Below are 17,362 nucleotides of genomic sequence, written 5' to 3' on the forward strand. Positions count from 1 at the left end.
AGGTCAGGCATTCAAGACCAGCCTGACCAACATGGTGAAGCTCCGTCTCTACTAAAAATACAAAAATTAGCCAGGCGTGGTGGCGTGCACCTGTAATCCCGGCTACTCGGGAAGCTGAGGCAGGAGAATCGCTTGAACTCAGGAGGTGGAGCTTGCAGTGAGCTGAGATTGTGCCACTGATCTTTAGTCCGGGCGACAGAGCGAGACTCCATCTCAAAAAAAAAAAAAAAAAGTGATTAGCAGATGAAAAAGTGGCCGCTTGGAGTACGGAGACTGTAGCATTGCTTTATTATTATTATACTTTAAGTTCTGGGGTACATATGCAGAACGTGCAGTTTTATTACATAGGTATACATGTGCCATGGTGGTTTGCTGCAGCCATCAATCCATCATCTATATTAGGTATTTCTCCTCATGCTATCCCTACCCTAGCACCGCCCCCCAGCCCCTGACAGGCCCCAATGTATGATGTTCCCCTCCCTGTGTCCATGTATTCTCATTGTTCGACCCCCACTTATGAGTGAGAACATGCGGTGTTTGGTTATCTGTTCTCGTGTTAGTTTGCTGAAAATGATGGTTTCCAGCTTCATCCATGTCCCTGCAAACGACATGAACTCATCCTTTTTATGGCTGCATAGTATTCTATGGTGTATATGTGCCACATTTTCTTTATCCAGCCTATCATTGATGGGCATTTGGGTTGGTTACAAGTCTTTGCTATTGTGAAGAGTGCTGCAATAAATGTGTGTGCTGGATTATAAATCACTCTACTATAAAGCATTGGTTTTATAAAGATATGTCTGAACAAACAATCGTTAAGTGTAAAATTACTCCAAAAAATTTTCAAAACCTGTGAACTAATCAGCTTTATTTTCAAATATACAAGTATTTTGAAATGCAGAGTTTATGGCTGTTGTATTTCTTAAACTCCACACAAAACTGACAAATCCATACCAAATTAATCACCCACAGACTGCCAATTTCATCCACTAACTTAACACTACAGCATTCAGGATAAATTAAAGGATTTAATAGTATAGGCAGTTAAAAAAAAACAAAAACCAGCAGTCATTTGTAACATACTGCTATAATGAGAACAACCAGTTTATGGATTACTGGTACAAAAAGTTTCAATGGCAAACTTAGAGCTTCCTTAAAACAAACAAAATCTAGACTGAGTTGAAGCATTCTCCATCTGGGAAAAAAAAGGCTCATCTTGTGAATTTTAACACTCAGCCAAATATAAAATCATGTTTTAGAGGGGACCATCACTGATAGTAGGACTTAAGCCAGGCTTTCAAGGTTTGGATTAGGCCAACTGATTCGGGGAAAGGTGGAGGCTGCCAGCAAAGGAAGCAGTGAGATTCGAAGTTGGGATAAGTTGTCAAATACCAGGAACAATGAGGAGACCTGTTTGTTGGGAGCAGGGTTACATATTAGAATAACAGGATTTAAAGGGAACATTTTTTAAAAGGTATGTTCCAAAGGAAGGTATAGTTGAAAGTACTCTATTCAGTCTAAGAAATTCATATAAATCAGATTTGGAGAGAATTTAGCTGAGTACCTTTACAGTGTACAACTTTGCATTTTGTTAAAGGTCACAATCATACCATGGGGCTTTAGAAATAATGGTAACTTTTTTTAAAAAAAGGTATAATCACCTCTTATTTATAATGAACAGTTTTAGTTAAAATATTTGGCCAGATGAAAGCTCTTGAGCACCACCACGGACTCTCAGGCTTCACATCTCTCGAGTATTCCTGAGAAAACAGTAAGAAAAAAAGCAACTTTCATCACTTTTTAAGAGCTCTTTTTCAGAGGTTGTTCAGGCTTTTTGAGATGAAATACACAGGCAATACTGCGGGTAAAGGAAAAACTGAGGGACTGCTTCCCACTTAAGCTAAGTAGGAAGAAAACAAAATGATCTGCTATAAACTGCACGGTACAATGCAACTCAAAAGTGAACAGTGCATAGTATCCTTCACTAAGTGAAGGAAAAAGTGTGATTACCCACTTGAAGTTCCCATTACATCATGAGTGCAATTCAATTTGGGGAAAATAGTTTAATGTATCTCTCAGAAAAAAAATAGTTTATATTTTTCCATCTCAAACAGTGCTTTACGAGGTCCAACGCCACCAAGCGACTTTCATTCTGTCCCATACTGCCGAAAGCGAATCTAAGGCAGGACGGACGTCCAGGATGGTGAACTGGTAGTCCTTGTTGACTTCACCACCATCATAATAATCAATCACATATCTAACTTCTGTCCCGCAACGGTTTATGATCCAATCATGCCTATCAAAAGGCAACTCATACCTGGAATAAAAACATGCCACTGAGTGTTAAAATGCTTGCACTGCATTTAGTCCCAGTTTAAGCTATGTGAAAGCTCAAGAAGCACATGCAAACACCTGCTCCCAAACACCTAACTGGGGAAGTCAGACTCAAAGCATCACATAGTGAACAGTACTAAGGGAAGATGGCACTGAAGAACTGTGGTAAGTCCAGATCACATGGCAGCTCATCTGCCTACAAAGGAATTAAGGTCAGTAGGGAAGAGACCTAAGCCAGGGAGGTCAGCTGAGATACTGCAGAAATGCAGGTGTGAGCAAAGAATCTCAAGTATGCTAGAAAAGAAAGGGAGGATGGCTAAGTGCATAAACCCAAAGACATAGATCATGGGAAGAGTAAGAGGGCAGATCCAAAACATGGATGATAACTCCATTCAACCCTATGATAAATAGGAAGCAATCTTCTACACCCTAATAAATCTGCCCATTAATTGACAAACCTCAGGGAGAGAAAGAAATCTACAGCTGAATATGGATTAGGTTTTGCAAGATGGCACTGCAATTCTTAGACTGGTTTTGGTGTGAAGAGAAAGTTGACCCGGATCTGAAGATGGTGAAACAACACTTCTACGCTGACACTCACCCCATCCAGGAACGAATTCGTGCCCTTGGTGAATACTCTTTTGCTTTCCCTCCGAACCGGATCAATGATGGACCACAAGGACACTCTCTAGAATTCCCCAAATAAGAAAAGTCTGTTAAAATACTTTCTTTTCTTTGACAAAGATAATGTTCTAATTTTTCAGTAATATACATTTTTTCCCTGTATACATTTCACATAATATAACATTTACAGAGAAAGGTAAGTTCTAAAACAACTAAAACAACAAGTGCCTATTTGTTAAAAATGTTTCTCTTTCCTTCTGGACTGGGTGCGTTCCATCGCCTCCCCTTCCTTCTGGATATCTATACTGCACTTTGCAGGAGTCAGGACAAATGACCTTTCCATTTCATGGAGGAGGAAAGGCACATTAAAAAAACAAAGAAACAAAATAGCCTCAAGTATTGTGCATCATGCTTCTTTCTCTTTGGCACATAGCAGCTGGGGTTTTTCAGACAAACAAGAAAATTCTATTCTTTCATTTCAAACCAATGAACAGCCTTTATGAAGAAAAGAAAATGATGGATTAATCCCTAGAAATGGATTGTAATTAATGTTGGACCAGCTCCTTAAAAACTACACATAAGATGAGGGGTAGCAGAGTCCTAGCTGGCAAATGCACTCCCTCACCCACAGACCCCTGCTGAGGACTCTCTAGGTGCCAGCCCTCTGTGGGCACCAGGGTATAGCAGTGCCAACAAGACCCTCTGAGCCCTGTCCTCGTGGAGTTCACAGCCCACCTACAGGCTAGACAGACAGCTGTTTCCAAGACAGAGGGAGTGGTGGCCAAATCAGGAGGCCACCTATATTGTTAGCTGCTCCCATGGATAACAAGATAGGTGTCTAAGTAAGTGGGAGGGAGAAAAATTTCCAAGGTATAAAGGACTTCTACTGGAGGACTTATGAGTTACTTTTCTTCTCCTTTTAGGAACTACTCCTTAACATCTCTTCTCAAGAGGGTCACAGGCAAAAAGGTAAACTCAATCTAGGCAAAACTTTCTTCTGCAGACCATAGCATGAGTTTTTAAAAGGTCTACTTAATTTTGACAGAAGATAACTGGAGAAGGAACTGAAACTGACAAACTGAAATTCCCTTTTCTCTCTTCTCTTTGCTCCATAATCACACAAGTAATTAGCAGGTGGTCTTAATTAGAACACACTTTCAAAGTAGGTCACTGTAAACACTTGTGGCTCCTCTCAGGCCAGAGGTTACTGAGGGCAACATGGTCGCAGTTGTTCCCCTCTCATATGAACCCACCCCAGGCCTGAGGCTCAGTCAGTGACAGCCAGGGAGTGCAACCAATGAACTTCAGAGTGCAAATATTAAAAACAAACAAAACACCTTAAAAATCATTAAGTGGACTTTGGCCAAGAAATTAATCACATTGTGCAATGAATTTAAAACCACTGTTTATGACATAACCTGGCTCAAACCAGCAGCATATGCAATGCTCTAGATACACCCAGCCTAGGCACCACCCGAAACGGACTAAGTCAGACACCCTGGGGGTGGGGCCCAGCATGCTAGGTTTTAACAAACCTTCCCCATGATCCTGATGCACGCTCCAGTGTGAGAACCACTACTATCAACAGACTGAAGCCCTGTCTCCTTTAACACACACAGCTGCATTTACCTATTCTCCCTGAGAAAAAGGGCTCTGAGTTAAGACATCTCTTTGTGTTTAGTCCTAATGGGGATTAAATAAATGCTATTGAGGGAACAAAAATGTCTTTCCCACCTCCCTTGGGGCAGATGGCATTTTAGCATCTCCCTTCCCACCTGCTCTGCTTTCGAAGGGCTGTGATGCTCCTTCTGCTGAGAGGCACGGTCTCTGTCGCTTCCCCTTGAATCTGGGCAGGCTCCTGATGCTTTCTGGAACTCTAGCTATTGCAACCTAGCCACCATGATAGGAGGAAGCCGAAGCAGCCATATTCAGGGGCCATGTGGAGGTGTTCTGGCCAAAAGCCAGTACCACTTGCCAGAGGAGTAAACGAGCAGGCCTTCAGAAGACTCTAGCCCATGGCTCGGAAGCCATCCTGACCACTGAGTCTTCGCAGCTGAGGCCCCAGATATCAAGGAACAGAGACAAGCCATCCTTGCCCTGTCCTTGGCGTATTCCAGACCCACTGAATCCACAAGTCTAATAAAATGGTTGCTATTTTTCAACTAAGAAGGGTGGCCTGTCATGCAACAATTGTCACTGAGCCATGCCTGCTACATAAAATGTTTTATTAGAATAACAAATGATTTGAATAAAATGTTAAAACTCTAGAAAGCTGATATGAAATAAGAAAGATGCTTGAAAGATTTGTTTTTAAGATCTCAAACATACTTACGCAGCATGAAGGGCTTCCCACTTCAAAATCTCCTTCCAAGCCTGCTCGTTATTCTGATTGTGAATTCTAATGATATTATACATATCCTTCTGACTGATATCCTCATCTTTCCACTTCCACCTAGGAAAGAACATATGGTAAAATTTGACAAATGTTCCTGATAATGCCATAAAGTTAATCCACATATTTTCATAAGATGATTTATTCAACATTCCCCTTTGAGAAAGAACTAAGAATGCTCACTTTCTCTGAATTTAACAGATCTAAGGCTCATTTTCAAGATTTACCCATGATCATGGAGCAGCACTATAAATCCAAAGCTACTACAGAAGCATTGAAAACAAATATAAAAGGTTCATCTTAGTCTCATTTTACTGAGTCACAGTAAACCAGACTTACAGAATCATCTACTTTTACGGTGACATTTGTTCAGATAGTACCACTGATCAATGATCCCCTAACTTTTTCTAAACATTTTATCTAAAAGTGTTTTCAGTTTTTTAAAAAAACCTATTGATGGTTAATTTTAATGTGTCAACCTGACTATGCCACAGGATGCCCAGACATTTGGTCAAACATGCTGGCTGTGTCTGTGAGGGTGTTTTTGAATGTGAGTAACATTCTAATCAGTAGGCTAAGTAAAGCAGACTGCCCTCCCTACTCCGTATGGGTGGGTCACATCCAATCAGTTGCAGACCTGAATGACAAAAAAGCTGACCCTTCCATGAGTAAGAGGGAAGGTCTTCTGCATGACTGCTTGAGTTGGGACATTGGGCTTTTCCTGCCTTTGGACTTAAACTGAAACATCAGTTCTTCTTGCATCTTGAGACTGCTGACTTTCAGACTAGAAGTGTGCCATTGGCTCTCCTGGGTCTCCCGCTTGCTGACTGCAGATCTTGGGACTTCTCAGCTTTACATAATTGTGTAAGTCAATTCCCTACAATACATATCTTCCTGCCCTCCTTGTCTCCTGCCCCTCTACACATATCCTATTGGTTCTGTTTCTCTTGAGAACCCTGATGTAATACACTGGCCTTGCACTTACAATCTGACAGGTGTGAAAAATCAGGTGATTATAAACTGATTAATACATTAAAATGTACCATATTGTTTTGAAGGTAAAAAATCTCTTCAGCACACAACTCTTGGATATTCTGACAACCAAATTTTTATTTTAAATAATATGTTCACTCACCCTTTCTTTAACATTGCATTCCAGAACATCTGCTCGGAAGGGTAAACCCACTTTTTCTCTGAATCTGCTCTGGGAATGGATGACTCTTCTCTGACAGTAGATAATACAAATGGCTGATCTGGAGCTGGTGTTTGATTGGGTGGTGGCATCTAAATAAAATAAACAGATTTTCTTTTATAGGATATAAAGTAAAAGGCAATATAATTAACCACTTCCTGGAAAGCAATACATCACACAGAAAGCACAGATTACTTATTAAATCAGTGACATCAAAATTTCAGACTTCTCAGATAATTTGATTGTTTTGAAGAGTCAGATTACTGAGGTTGTGTTTCTTCACTGATTAAGTTCTCAAATATGGTAAACACTGTGGTTAAATTTTTGGCCTCTTTCTCCTTTGAACAAATTTAGAAGTAATGTCACCAAGGAATAAGTAGAAACTAATGCCATGATCTTCAGGCATTTCTAAAAACTTTATGACAGGCTTTTCAAAAATGACTATTCACTCTCTGGGGAAAAGCCTCATAGCACACATGTACAGCACTGCTTTTTTTAAAAAATATTCTCAGATTTTTTAGGTTTCTGCTTATGCTTCATCCCTTAGGCAAAATATACTACAGATGAGTCTTTGCGTCTCAACACTGCCAGGTCAGAAGGTGGGAAGAATCCCTTCTCGCAGACATGTGGGTCACCAATACTGTTATGGTGTTAGCCTTAACTTAGCCTCAGCCTTAGCCAGGGTCTCTCATCCGTGGCACTACTGACATTTGGAGCTGGACAATTTTTAGTTATGGCGGTCTAAGTACTGTAGGATGTTTAGCAGGATATTTGCCTGAGGGGCAAAATCACTCAAGGTTGGGAATGACTGGCCTTGAACTTTCTGTGTTAGACGTATAAAGGATTTCCTAGTAAACATTAATTAAAAGTCTCCATCACAACAAGGCCCTCAGTTAGAATACCGACAGCAGGAAGGGCCATGTGTGGTAGGCACTGCAGAGTGTTCTACCTGCATTATGTTAAATACACTTAAACACAGTGTGTTTAAGAACATGGGTCTGAGGTGGATAAGGATTCAGTTTTGGCTCTGCCACTTCCTAGCTGGTGATGTGGGGTGAATGACTCCTTCACTCTCAGTATCTTCAGTCTGAAATGGGGACACTAAGAATACTGGCCACACAGAGTTGTTATGAGGATTAAAGGGGAGAATGTAGGGTGCTTAGCTTAAATGCTACAGAAGTGACCAAAAGAGGCTGGTCTGAGTACAGTGGTATTTACAACTAATTGATCACAACCAGTTACAGATTTCTTTGTTACTTCTCCTCTCCCACTGCTTCAGTTGGCTAACCTTGAATGAAAAAATTTTTAAAAAGGGACCAAAAGAAAAGTTAGCTGTTATTCATATTCTCACTACATATCATGATCCCATGGGGTAAGTGTCTAGGTCTGTAAGATTCCAAAAGGTCCATGTTCTGAACCACTCACCTATTAGAGATCATCTAGGCCAGTGGTCTGCCAGGGGCTTCGGATAATGTTGTCTGTCACTGCTTTCATGCTACAGAGAAAGCAGCAGCAGCAAAACTGAGTAGTATGACAGAGACCCTATGGCCCATAGAACCAAACATATTTACTACCTGGCCCTTTATAGAAGCAGTTTGCCAAAGACCTCTGGTGCAAATATTTGAAGGCCTATGTGCAAGATAATCTTGGTGCATTGTCCAAAACTTTATTTTCAAAAACAGGCAGTGGGCCATAGTTTGTTGATTCCTGAGGTGGACGCTGCTATTGTATCTCCCACACCCTTTCTTTTCCAGGCTAAATATTTCTAGTTTCTTTACATGCTGCCTGGTTTGCTAAAATTTCTACTCCTGATAATCCCGTGGCCCTCTAAAGTATATGCCTGAGCCTCCTGTTAAAACATGATTGCAAACTTTAGACCACAATCTCTGATGCTGTCCATCACAAAATGTAGTGATGTCACATCTACCTTGCCCTCACTTCTCAATGGCATTAAATTTGCTGGCAGTCACACAACAGTGAACCACCCTAATGACTCGTGCAGGCTGGCACCCTATTGTACCTGAAGAAGTTCCCCAATCATGTAATGTGTCTACAAAGTTTCCCTAGACCAAAGATACCTTAATTAACTCTAGCTATGGTTCTTACAGAATTTCCCATCTACCACCTACCTAGTAACTCTCCCAGAAGAAAATATTCATTTGGTATGGCTTATTCCCAGTACAACTATGCTGGCTGCTCATAATCACTGGTTTTTTATTTTTTTTCCCCAGGCACTCCCTGAAACTACACTTACTAACACATCTAGATTTTCACTATAGATGGAATATCTAACTTCCCTGTTTTCAAAGGACAGAAGAATTCATCCTAGCCATCTGCAACTTGTCTTAGGAGTCTGTACAAGCAACTCTGCATAAAAAGCTCCAGAAAGAAAACATGAGTGTGGATTACCAGATTTGAAGGATCTAGGTTCTCCTTATTCTCAGCAGCAGTGCCCCTAATGGGACACTCCACGTACTCATAGGCGCGTTCCTGGTGGGCAGGCACAGAGTATGTTTTCTTCTCACAGTTTGGGCCAGATGGCACTGTACTCACTGGACACTCTGAAATAATCAAGTATAAAAATGGTGTCACTATGAAGGCAGGACATCTAGCTCTCTCAATTGAAGCACTAAAGTGCTGAATTTCTGACCAATGATTACCACCACAGGAAAAGTCAGGTTTCTTCCATTTAAATCTACCAAAAAGTGAACTAGCTAACATTCCAAAATCCTAAAGATGAGAAGGTTCTACAAATTTACATTTCCTTTGAAAGAAAAATGAGTACCCATTCTCTAATTGTATCACACCCCCAGCAAAAATAAGCCAAAAAACCTTGGCAGTTGCAAGAGCACGTGTTATCCATGCCATGGTTTAAGTAACCTGGCTGAAGGAGCAGCTGGGGAGCTGTTAGAGGAACCTAAGTGGGGACCAGCCACATTTCACAGGGTCTCCTTGACTTTTCATTCACTTGTTCCAGAGAAGTCCAGCCCCAAACAGGACACAGTTGCAATCCAGGCTTTCATTACTGATGCATTATCTCAGGTACAAGGAATGGGAGAAGAAAATGAACAGAGGAGACATCACAAAGGCTACTGCAAAAAAATCTGAATGCCACTCTGCTTTGTCCCAAGACTGAAACAAGGCATAGGAAAACCACGTGGCCTAGGGCCTATTCCCATCAGTCAACGGCAAGAGTTTAACAGGAAAAGGCAGACAATAAAAGAAAACATTCTACAACCCATACAGGATCAAGATGCCCATTACAAGGGAAGGTCTGAGCCTAATGAGATGAGCAATAGCAAGGGTTATGCCCAAAGACCCAGGATGCTGATCCCAATTAGTGGGAGACTGGGAAACTGATTCAGAGAATGAGCAGGCACTTGGAGAGCTGTGACACAGAAGACAGCTGCTCATGTAATGGAATCTTGGCCTCAGGCAGCAGCAATAACTACAACAATACACATGAAAAAGATGAGTTTGCTTTCACTTCCTTCCCTGCACTTCTCCTCCCAAGCCCTTATTTCCTGGTGCCCTGTGCCACTGCCCACTTTAGGGGTGAAGACTTGCTATGCCTTTCTTCTCTACCACTGAAAGCACCAATCCTTTTCAAGTCATAGATCCCAGCTGGGTGTTAGAAAGAAAATAACATTTCAATTTTTCACATCATATAACCAGTAGCCCCTATGATCTCCTATAGACACCCACATTCTTTATTAATGTAATAAGTCTGGCAGCTCTCAAAGATATACAGCAAATGAAATAAAACCAAGGAAAGAGTTCTAGGATCTCGCTGAGGACACTCAGAATAGCAGCACACCTGCTTTGGCTGATCTGTCTCAATTCTTCCTGTACAAAGAAACCCCAGAAGAACACTGTCTGTCCTTGTCCAAGGTCACAGAACTTTTGCTGGCTTTGCCACTTACTATGTGACTTGGAGCATCAGTTACTCCAAGTCTTAGTTTCCTTGACTATAAAATAGGGAAAAAACCGACCACACAGCTTATGAAGATGAGAATGTAAGCTCCATCAGGCAAAGCTCCATTTTGTAATGTTATTCTCTCGTGCAGAAACAAACAAACAAAACCCAGTAGTGCTTGGTACAGAATGGGCAGTGACCTCTCAGAATAGGCTGGCTGACTGAAGCAATGAATTAACATCACAAGCATTAGTACTCAGTAAGCACACCATGTTGCTTCCGCCCTTCACGACTTACTGATTCAAGCCACACTTTAATACAAACAATCTAAAGTAGACCTGCATCAATTAATAATGAAAGACAGCTTTTCCATTTTCATTTTCTTATCTAAAGAATGGACAGCAAGCCCATTAGGTGATGGCTTACTTTTATATATAAGAATACTGAAATGGCTATGGGAGCAAAGGTTATTTATTAAGACAGCTAGATCCAGACCAAGGTTTCTCAACCATGGCCCTCTTGATATTTGGGGCCAGCTGATTCTTTGTTGGGGGGCTGTTCTGTACATTGTAGGATGTTTAGGAGCACTCCTGCCCTCTATTCACTTTCCTCTCACTTGTGACAACCAAAAATGCCTCCAGATATTGGCAAATGTCCCCTGTGGGAAGGGACGATTGCCCCCCTCCAGTTAAGAACCACTGATGTAGGCACAAGTAAACTTTGGGAAGTTGGGGCTGGTTTAGAGTACTCACTATGTTCTCATGTACTATCTCAATCATCATGACAGGCTTGTGAAATATTATTATACACTCATCTTACAGATGACAGACTGCGGCTTACAGAGTTAACTTGTCTAGACTCACAAACCTCAATAAGACGCAAAATAAGGACCAGACCCAGGGTGCCTGACTCCCATGCCTACCAGCCTCAGCAGCATACTACACTGCCTCTTCCTTTAGAGCCTTTCAAGAATTTTTTTAAGACAGTCTCACTCTGTCACCCAGGCCGGAGTGCAGTGTCACAATCTTGGCTCACTGCAACCTCGGCCTCCCAGGCGATCCTGCCCACCTCAACCTCCCGAGTCGCTGGTACTACGGGCACCCACCACTACATCTGGCTACTGTTTGTATTTTTTTGTAGAGGCAGGTTTTTGCAATGTTGCCCAGGCTGATCTCGAACTTCTGAGCTCAAGCAATCCACCCACCACGGCCTCCCAAAGTGCTGTCACAGGCGTGAACCACCGCACCCGGCCGTGAATTATCTTTTGTTTTCATTTTCTAGACAAACGGCCCATTACCTTTCATTTTCCCTTCGTGCATCGGACATCCTGAAGGTGGGGATGCTGAAGTGTTTGAGGCCTGAACTGCAACAGCAGGAGCAGATGGAGACAAACCCATGGCTGGAAACAGTGTTGACTCCAAACAATTTTAAATTTCCACCTGCCAAAACAAATAGATTAATGTCTCTGGACTCTTCTAATCTGGTCAACTCTTGTTCCTCCCTCCTCTTTGTCATCCCATGGGCATCTACCAGGCAGGGTACTAACTTCGAGGGACAGCTTTAATATATCGCCCCCTTAGGGAAATACTGTGAAACCTAGGCCAACCTCTGGGGGCACGTATCTAAGGCAGTGAGGATTTTGGGACTGAGGTGAGGCAGTCGCTGAGAAACCACGCCACAGCCAGGAGGTACAGGCCTGAGGCGGGCGTGGGGCGAGGGTTTCCTAGGAGTGGTGACCCGGGTGGAGGAAGAAGGGAGGCCCACTGAGCCCAGACTTGACCCCTGACCCCAGAGCCTTAGCGAGGGGCTGGGGGTCCGGGAAGGGTGCGGCGCATGAATAGGAATTCGAAGAAACGAAGTGACACCAGAGGTCGAGGAGGTGCCAAGTGTCTTCCCCACACCGTCCCGGCGCTTGCCCACCTGCTCCAGCCCGCGGTCCCCAGACCAAACCGGCCGCGGCCAGCCTGCCCTTCTGCACCTGAGCCCTCCCCCGGGCTGCTCCGAGAGGCCGGTACCGCCTTCAGTAGCCAACCCGAACCCACAGCAGCAGTGACTTCCCGCCGCCGCCGCCGCCTTCCTCTCACTGGGTCACCGCTGTGGCCACGGTCACCGCCGGCGTTCTCACGCACCCCTACTTCCTTTTCAGAAGGCGGGACTTCCGGGCACGCGGGAGGCGGGCTGAAGAGTAGTATTTTCCGTCAATCACGGAGAGCAGCTTCCGTCCTCTCCTCGCCTCGGCCTGTAGCTGCTGCGGGGGCCGCTCTCTGGCCCCGCCCCTCCAGGCCGGGAGCCTTTTTCAAAATGCCAGCTGTGGGAGGTAAGGCTGTCTGGTCCAGAGACTTCCCTAGAGTGAAGAGCTCTACTATGTACGCTTTATGCGGCAGAGGGAGTGCTTTGGAGTTTTTAAATTTCTGGTTTTTTAAATGTTATCCCATCAGTTTTAATTGTAGCAATGATTCAAGAAACGTTAGTAGATGCCCATAACTTCGGTGGTGGAGATCCAAAAGTGAACAAGACAGTGTTCTGGCTGCTAAGTTCTTCTTAACTGGGTGTGTGATTTTGAATGTCTGTATTTTCATTTACCTCCAACAAAAATGTAGCATTTTCTTCCGTCAGGAATGTAGGCAACAAATCCTAGTACTATTAGCTATATGTGGCACTAATAAACATCACAGATAAATTATGTCACATATGGTTGTTGTGCCTGTCTCAAAATATCATCCATCCACTACTTTGAAATTAAGGTAATTTGATCTTGTTACTTAAAGTGTTAATAAAAAAACATATATCTTTCTATATAACTATAGTGGCTCTGTGAAATACGTCCAGATGCCCCCTGGTGCAGGAAGTGTTGGGGGCTCACAGCTTTCAGCTGAGTCTCCAGGAATTGTCCTCTGCCTAAGAGAATTTCTTCACACAAAATCACATTCCCTCCTTGGGGACGGTCTGCATCCTATGAGGGTCTCTGCAAGGGCACGTAAGTCCAGACCCCTAGCCCCAGGGGGAGCAACTCAGAAGGGCCATCCCAGCATCAGAACTGCCTACAGGATAGCCCAAGGATTCCATTTCAACTACATTGACTACATCACAGCTCAACTTCTGTCTTTACCCACAATTCTTTTGTCCCTCCCACAATTCCCTTTCACTCCCACAATTCTGTTTTGTTACCCACAATTCTGTCTCCCACAATTCTCAGTTCCTTCCACAATCTTCTGTCTCTCCCACAATTCCTTATTTCTCCCACAATCCCAAGTCACTTCCAAAATTCTATTCCTTCCCACAATTCATTTTTCTGTCCCACAATTCCTTGTCTTGCTCACAATTCTCTTGTTTCTCCCACAATTCCCCGTGTCTCCCACAATTCACTTTTCTGTCTCACAAATCCCTGTCTTGCCCATAATTCTATTGTTTTTCCTACAATTTGCTGGGTTTCTCAGCAATCCTTTATTCTTTCCTTCAAATTCTTGTATCTCTCAAAATTCTATTTCCCACAGTTTTGTTTCTCCCACAGTTCTGTCTTTTCCATCACTCCCTATGACTCTGTTTCTCACAATTCTTTTCTCTCAAAATTATTCATTTCCACAATGTTCTGTTCGCTCACAATACTCTGTTCTTATTCCCCAGTCTCTCCTGTAATTCCCCATTATCTCTCATAATTCTGTTCTCTCACAATATTATTTTTCATGATTTCCTTTCTCTCACAATTTTCCCTTCATTCTCATAATTATTCCTTCTCTCCCACAACACCGTATTCTCTCCCATGGTTTCCTGTATCTCCCATAACTCTCTGTTCTCTCCCCCAATTTTCTGTCTCTCCCTGAGTTTTCTGTTCTCCCACAACTCCCTGTGTCTCCCATAATTCCATGTTTCTTCCCACAATTTTTGGTTTCCTCTCATAATTCTCTGTTCTCTCCCACAATTCCTTATCTCAACCATAATTCTGTATTCTATGCTACAATTTCCTGTCTTTCCTATAATTCCCCATCTCCCCCACAATTCTTTGTTCTTTCACAGAATTCCCCACTCTTACAATTCTCCATTCTCTCAAAATACTCCATGATTGTTCACAATTCCCCAGTCTCTCCCCTAATTCCCATTCTCTCATAATTCTGTTTTCTCACAATATTCTCATTCACAATTTTCTATCCCACAAGTGTACCTTTTCTCCCACAATTTTGTGTCTCTTCCACAATTTTTTGTTCTCTCCCACAATCCTGTGTCTCTCCCACAATTCTTTGTCCTGTCCTCTCCACAAATCTATGTCTCTCCCACAATTCTGCTCTCTCCCACAATTCTGTGTTATATGCTACAATTTCCTGTCTTTCTCATAATTCCACATCTTTCTCATAATTCTTTCTTCTCTCTGATAATTCTTCACTTTCACTCACAGTCCTCCATTCTCTTAAAATACTCCATCCTCATTTGCAATTCTGTAGTCTCTCCCCTAACTCCTTAGTCTCCCTTGTAATTCTGTTCTCTCACAATACTCTGTGCTCTTACACAATTTCATGTTTCACCCACAATAATCTCTTCTCTTTCATAATTCTCCCTTCTCTCCCACAATTCCCTGTGTGTCCACAATTTTGTGTCACTCCCACAATTCTGTTTTTCTTACAATTCCTGATGTCTTCCCCCATTCTTTATTCTTTCCCACAATTCCCTGTCTCACCTATGAGTCTCTGTTCTTTCCCATAATTTCTTGTCTTTCCCCTAATTCCTAATATCTCCTACAATTCTTTGCTCTCTCTCACAATTCTCCATTCTTGCACTTCTCCCTTATTACACAATATTCTGTTCTCGTTCGCAGCTCCCTAGTCTCTCTCCCAATTCCGCATAATCTCTCACAATTCTCTGTTCTCTCATGATACTTTATTCTTTCCCACAATTCTCCCTTCTCCCACAATTACCTATCTTTCCTATCATTTTCTGTCCTCTACCACAATTCTCAGTTCTCTTTCACAATTTCTCAGAAGACCCAAGCCTGGTCCTATAACTTCAGTGTTTCAGGGCCCAAGTGGAGGAGCGTGGCCCAGATGAGCGGTGTGTGATTAGGAGGAAGGGGTACGGTGTGAGAGTTTGTGATTATAATGAGAGCAGGTGTCAGGAAAGGTGTGACTAAGCGGGAGCATAAAGACCAATTCTTTGTTTTTTTCTACAATGCCTGAGTTCTTCCACTTAATTCCATATTACAGCACTTGACAAAAGATTTGCAACTACATATTTGAATGTGTAATTCTCTTACCTATGTATCGATTTTCTGAAGTTAAAAAATAGATCTTATTTGGCTTTATATCCCCTATATCAGCACAACTCAAAATGTGTCCTGCCAGTGGGGACCAGTTCACACACTGTTACCATTCTAATATAAGATGAGGAGCTTTCACCACAAGGCAAGGCAAAGCATTGCTTGTTTCATCCAGAAAGTCTTACTATGAAAAATGTCTCATCTCAGATAAAATTGTGCTTAGTGGCATAGCAGATTTATATTATAGTACAAGATTCTTAATTCAGCATTGGCCAATACATAGCAGTTCCTGGACTGGCGCTTGAGTAGCACTGCCCTATCATTACAGTGTAGTTTCCGTTGTATAATTGAGTGCTCACTGAAGCAGTCAGAAGCAGACACTGAAGGGATCACAGAGTCAATGAATCTTAAACAACATCACTCATTCAACAATATTTGTGGAGCACCTATGATGTGTCAGGTACTGTGGGAAGTGCTGAGAATTTAAAAGTGCTAGGCAGACTCCTTGCTCTCAGGGAATTTACATTCTAGTAAATGAATAGGTCAGACAACAAACAATCCAGCACAAACAGATAAATAAATAATTTCAGATCCTGATAAAAGCCACCAATTAAATGACACAGGTAGTGTGACAAAGACTGAGGAATGGGGGTCTACCCACCCCTGTGGGTAGATGATCTGTGGAGCAGAAAGTTTGTATTCCTCGGGAGATTGTTAGAAATGCAGAATTTCAAGTCCCACCCCAGAACCACCGAGTCAAAGTCTGTCTTGTAACATGATCCCCAGATGATCAGTGTGCACGATACAGATTGAGAGCTCAGGATACCTTCTCAGATATAGTTGTCAACAAAGACCTCTCTAAGAAGGGTGACATTTTAGCTGAGACCTGAATGTTGAGAAGGACCCAGCCATGTAAAGATCAATGCAAAGAGTGGTCCAGACAATGAGAATTCCATGGTAAAATGTTCTGAGATCAGAAGGAACAGGGAAAGACCAGTGTGGCCCACACAGAATGAGTTGGGGGCAGAATAGTAGGAGGTGATGTTGGGGCTGGATCATGCCATAGGCCATGAGGAGGAAGTTACATTTTCTTTTAATTGAAATGTGAAGCCATGGAATGGTTTTTAAAAAGAAGAATTATTTGATCTGACAATAGAGATAGCTTGTTTTTCTCAACTTTGCTCTTCACCACTCTCTAGTTACGCCTGGAGACCTTCACTTGGTTCTATGCCAGCACTGCCCATGAACTTCATAGACTGTGATCTTTGCTAAGGCCTAAATGAATGAAGGTAAGTTCCTAAGATATAGCTAGGAGACCCCCACCCCCCTTATAGGTCTGTGTTCCATGGAGTCTGCCAGGATTCATCACGTGTACTCAGAGAAACCATGTCTACATCAAAGGCCGGGGGTGCCTCTTACTCTTGGAAATAAACACTACTTTTCCTTAAAGGGATTTATTGCCAGTAAAATTAGAGATGGCCAGAGGTTATCATTCTGTTTATTATTCTCACAACCATTGTAATAACTTTAGAGGATATATTATTACTAATTGGTAAGTCCCAAGCTTTTTTGTGTTTTGATGAGAGTCGAGAGTTTCTTCACATAGACCTCTAAAAATTGAATTAATTGGCTGGGCGCGGTGGCTCACGCCTGTAATCC

General features: G+C 42.5%; 1 protein-coding gene and 1 long non-coding RNA gene across 4 annotated transcripts in view; one reads left to right on the forward strand and one right to left on the reverse strand.

Annotated features, from left to right (window-relative positions):
• Positions 1-848: 848 nt before the first annotated feature.
• LOC105550039 (cytochrome c-type heme lyase) lies at positions 849-12,601 on the reverse strand. Of its 3 annotated transcripts, none has more exons than XM_011994871.1 (7): positions 12,474-12,601; positions 11,756-11,897; positions 8,952-9,103; positions 6,486-6,634; positions 5,291-5,410; positions 2,936-3,022; positions 849-2,317 (listed from the first exon to the last, which is right to left on the reverse strand). In XM_011994871.1, exons 2-7 carry the CDS (start codon positions 11,853-11,855, stop codon positions 2,119-2,121), a joined length of 807 nt encoding a protein of 268 aa, XP_011850261.1. In that variant the 5' UTR covers positions 11,856-11,897; positions 12,474-12,601; the 3' UTR covers positions 849-2,118. The 3 variants fall into 3 exon arrangements, with proteins under 3 accessions (XP_011850261.1, XP_011850260.1, XP_011850259.1); XM_011994870.1 differs by having other exon boundaries at positions 12,437-12,601; XM_011994869.1 differs by having other exon boundaries at positions 12,379-12,601.
• Positions 12,602-12,780: 179 nt separating this feature from the next.
• Positions 12,781-17,362, forward strand: part of LOC105550043 — a 275,823-nt gene continuing 271,241 nt past the window's right edge. The window contains exons 1-2 of the long non-coding RNA XR_001007642.1: positions 12,781-13,007; positions 16,903-16,992. This is a non-coding gene — a long non-coding RNA (uncharacterized LOC105550043). The remainder of the gene's footprint in view (positions 13,008-16,902; positions 16,993-17,362) is intronic.

This window comes from Mandrillus leucophaeus, unplaced genomic scaffold, assembly GCF_000951045.1.
Source record: "Mandrillus leucophaeus isolate KB7577 unplaced genomic scaffold, Mleu.le_1.0 Scaffold462, whole genome shotgun sequence".
Classification (NCBI taxonomy): Eukaryota; Metazoa; Chordata; class Mammalia; order Primates; family Cercopithecidae; genus Mandrillus; species Mandrillus leucophaeus.

What these genes read in the sequence shown, in the direction of transcription:
- LOC105550039 (XM_011994871.1), bottom strand. Translation starts at nt 11,855, where the DNA reads ATGGGTTTGTCTCCATCTGCTCCTGCTGTTGCAGTTCAGGCCTCAAAC. An exon ending in ACCTAGATCCTTCAAATCTG is followed by an intron (nt 6,635 to 8,951) that starts GTAATCCACACT and finishes TATTTTATTTAG; the next exon opens with ATGCCACCACCCAATCAAAC. An exon ending in CGAATTCGTTCCTGGATGGG is followed by an intron (nt 2,318 to 2,935) that starts GTGAGTGTCAGC and finishes TTTTTATTCCAG; the next exon opens with GTATGAGTTGCCTTTTGATA.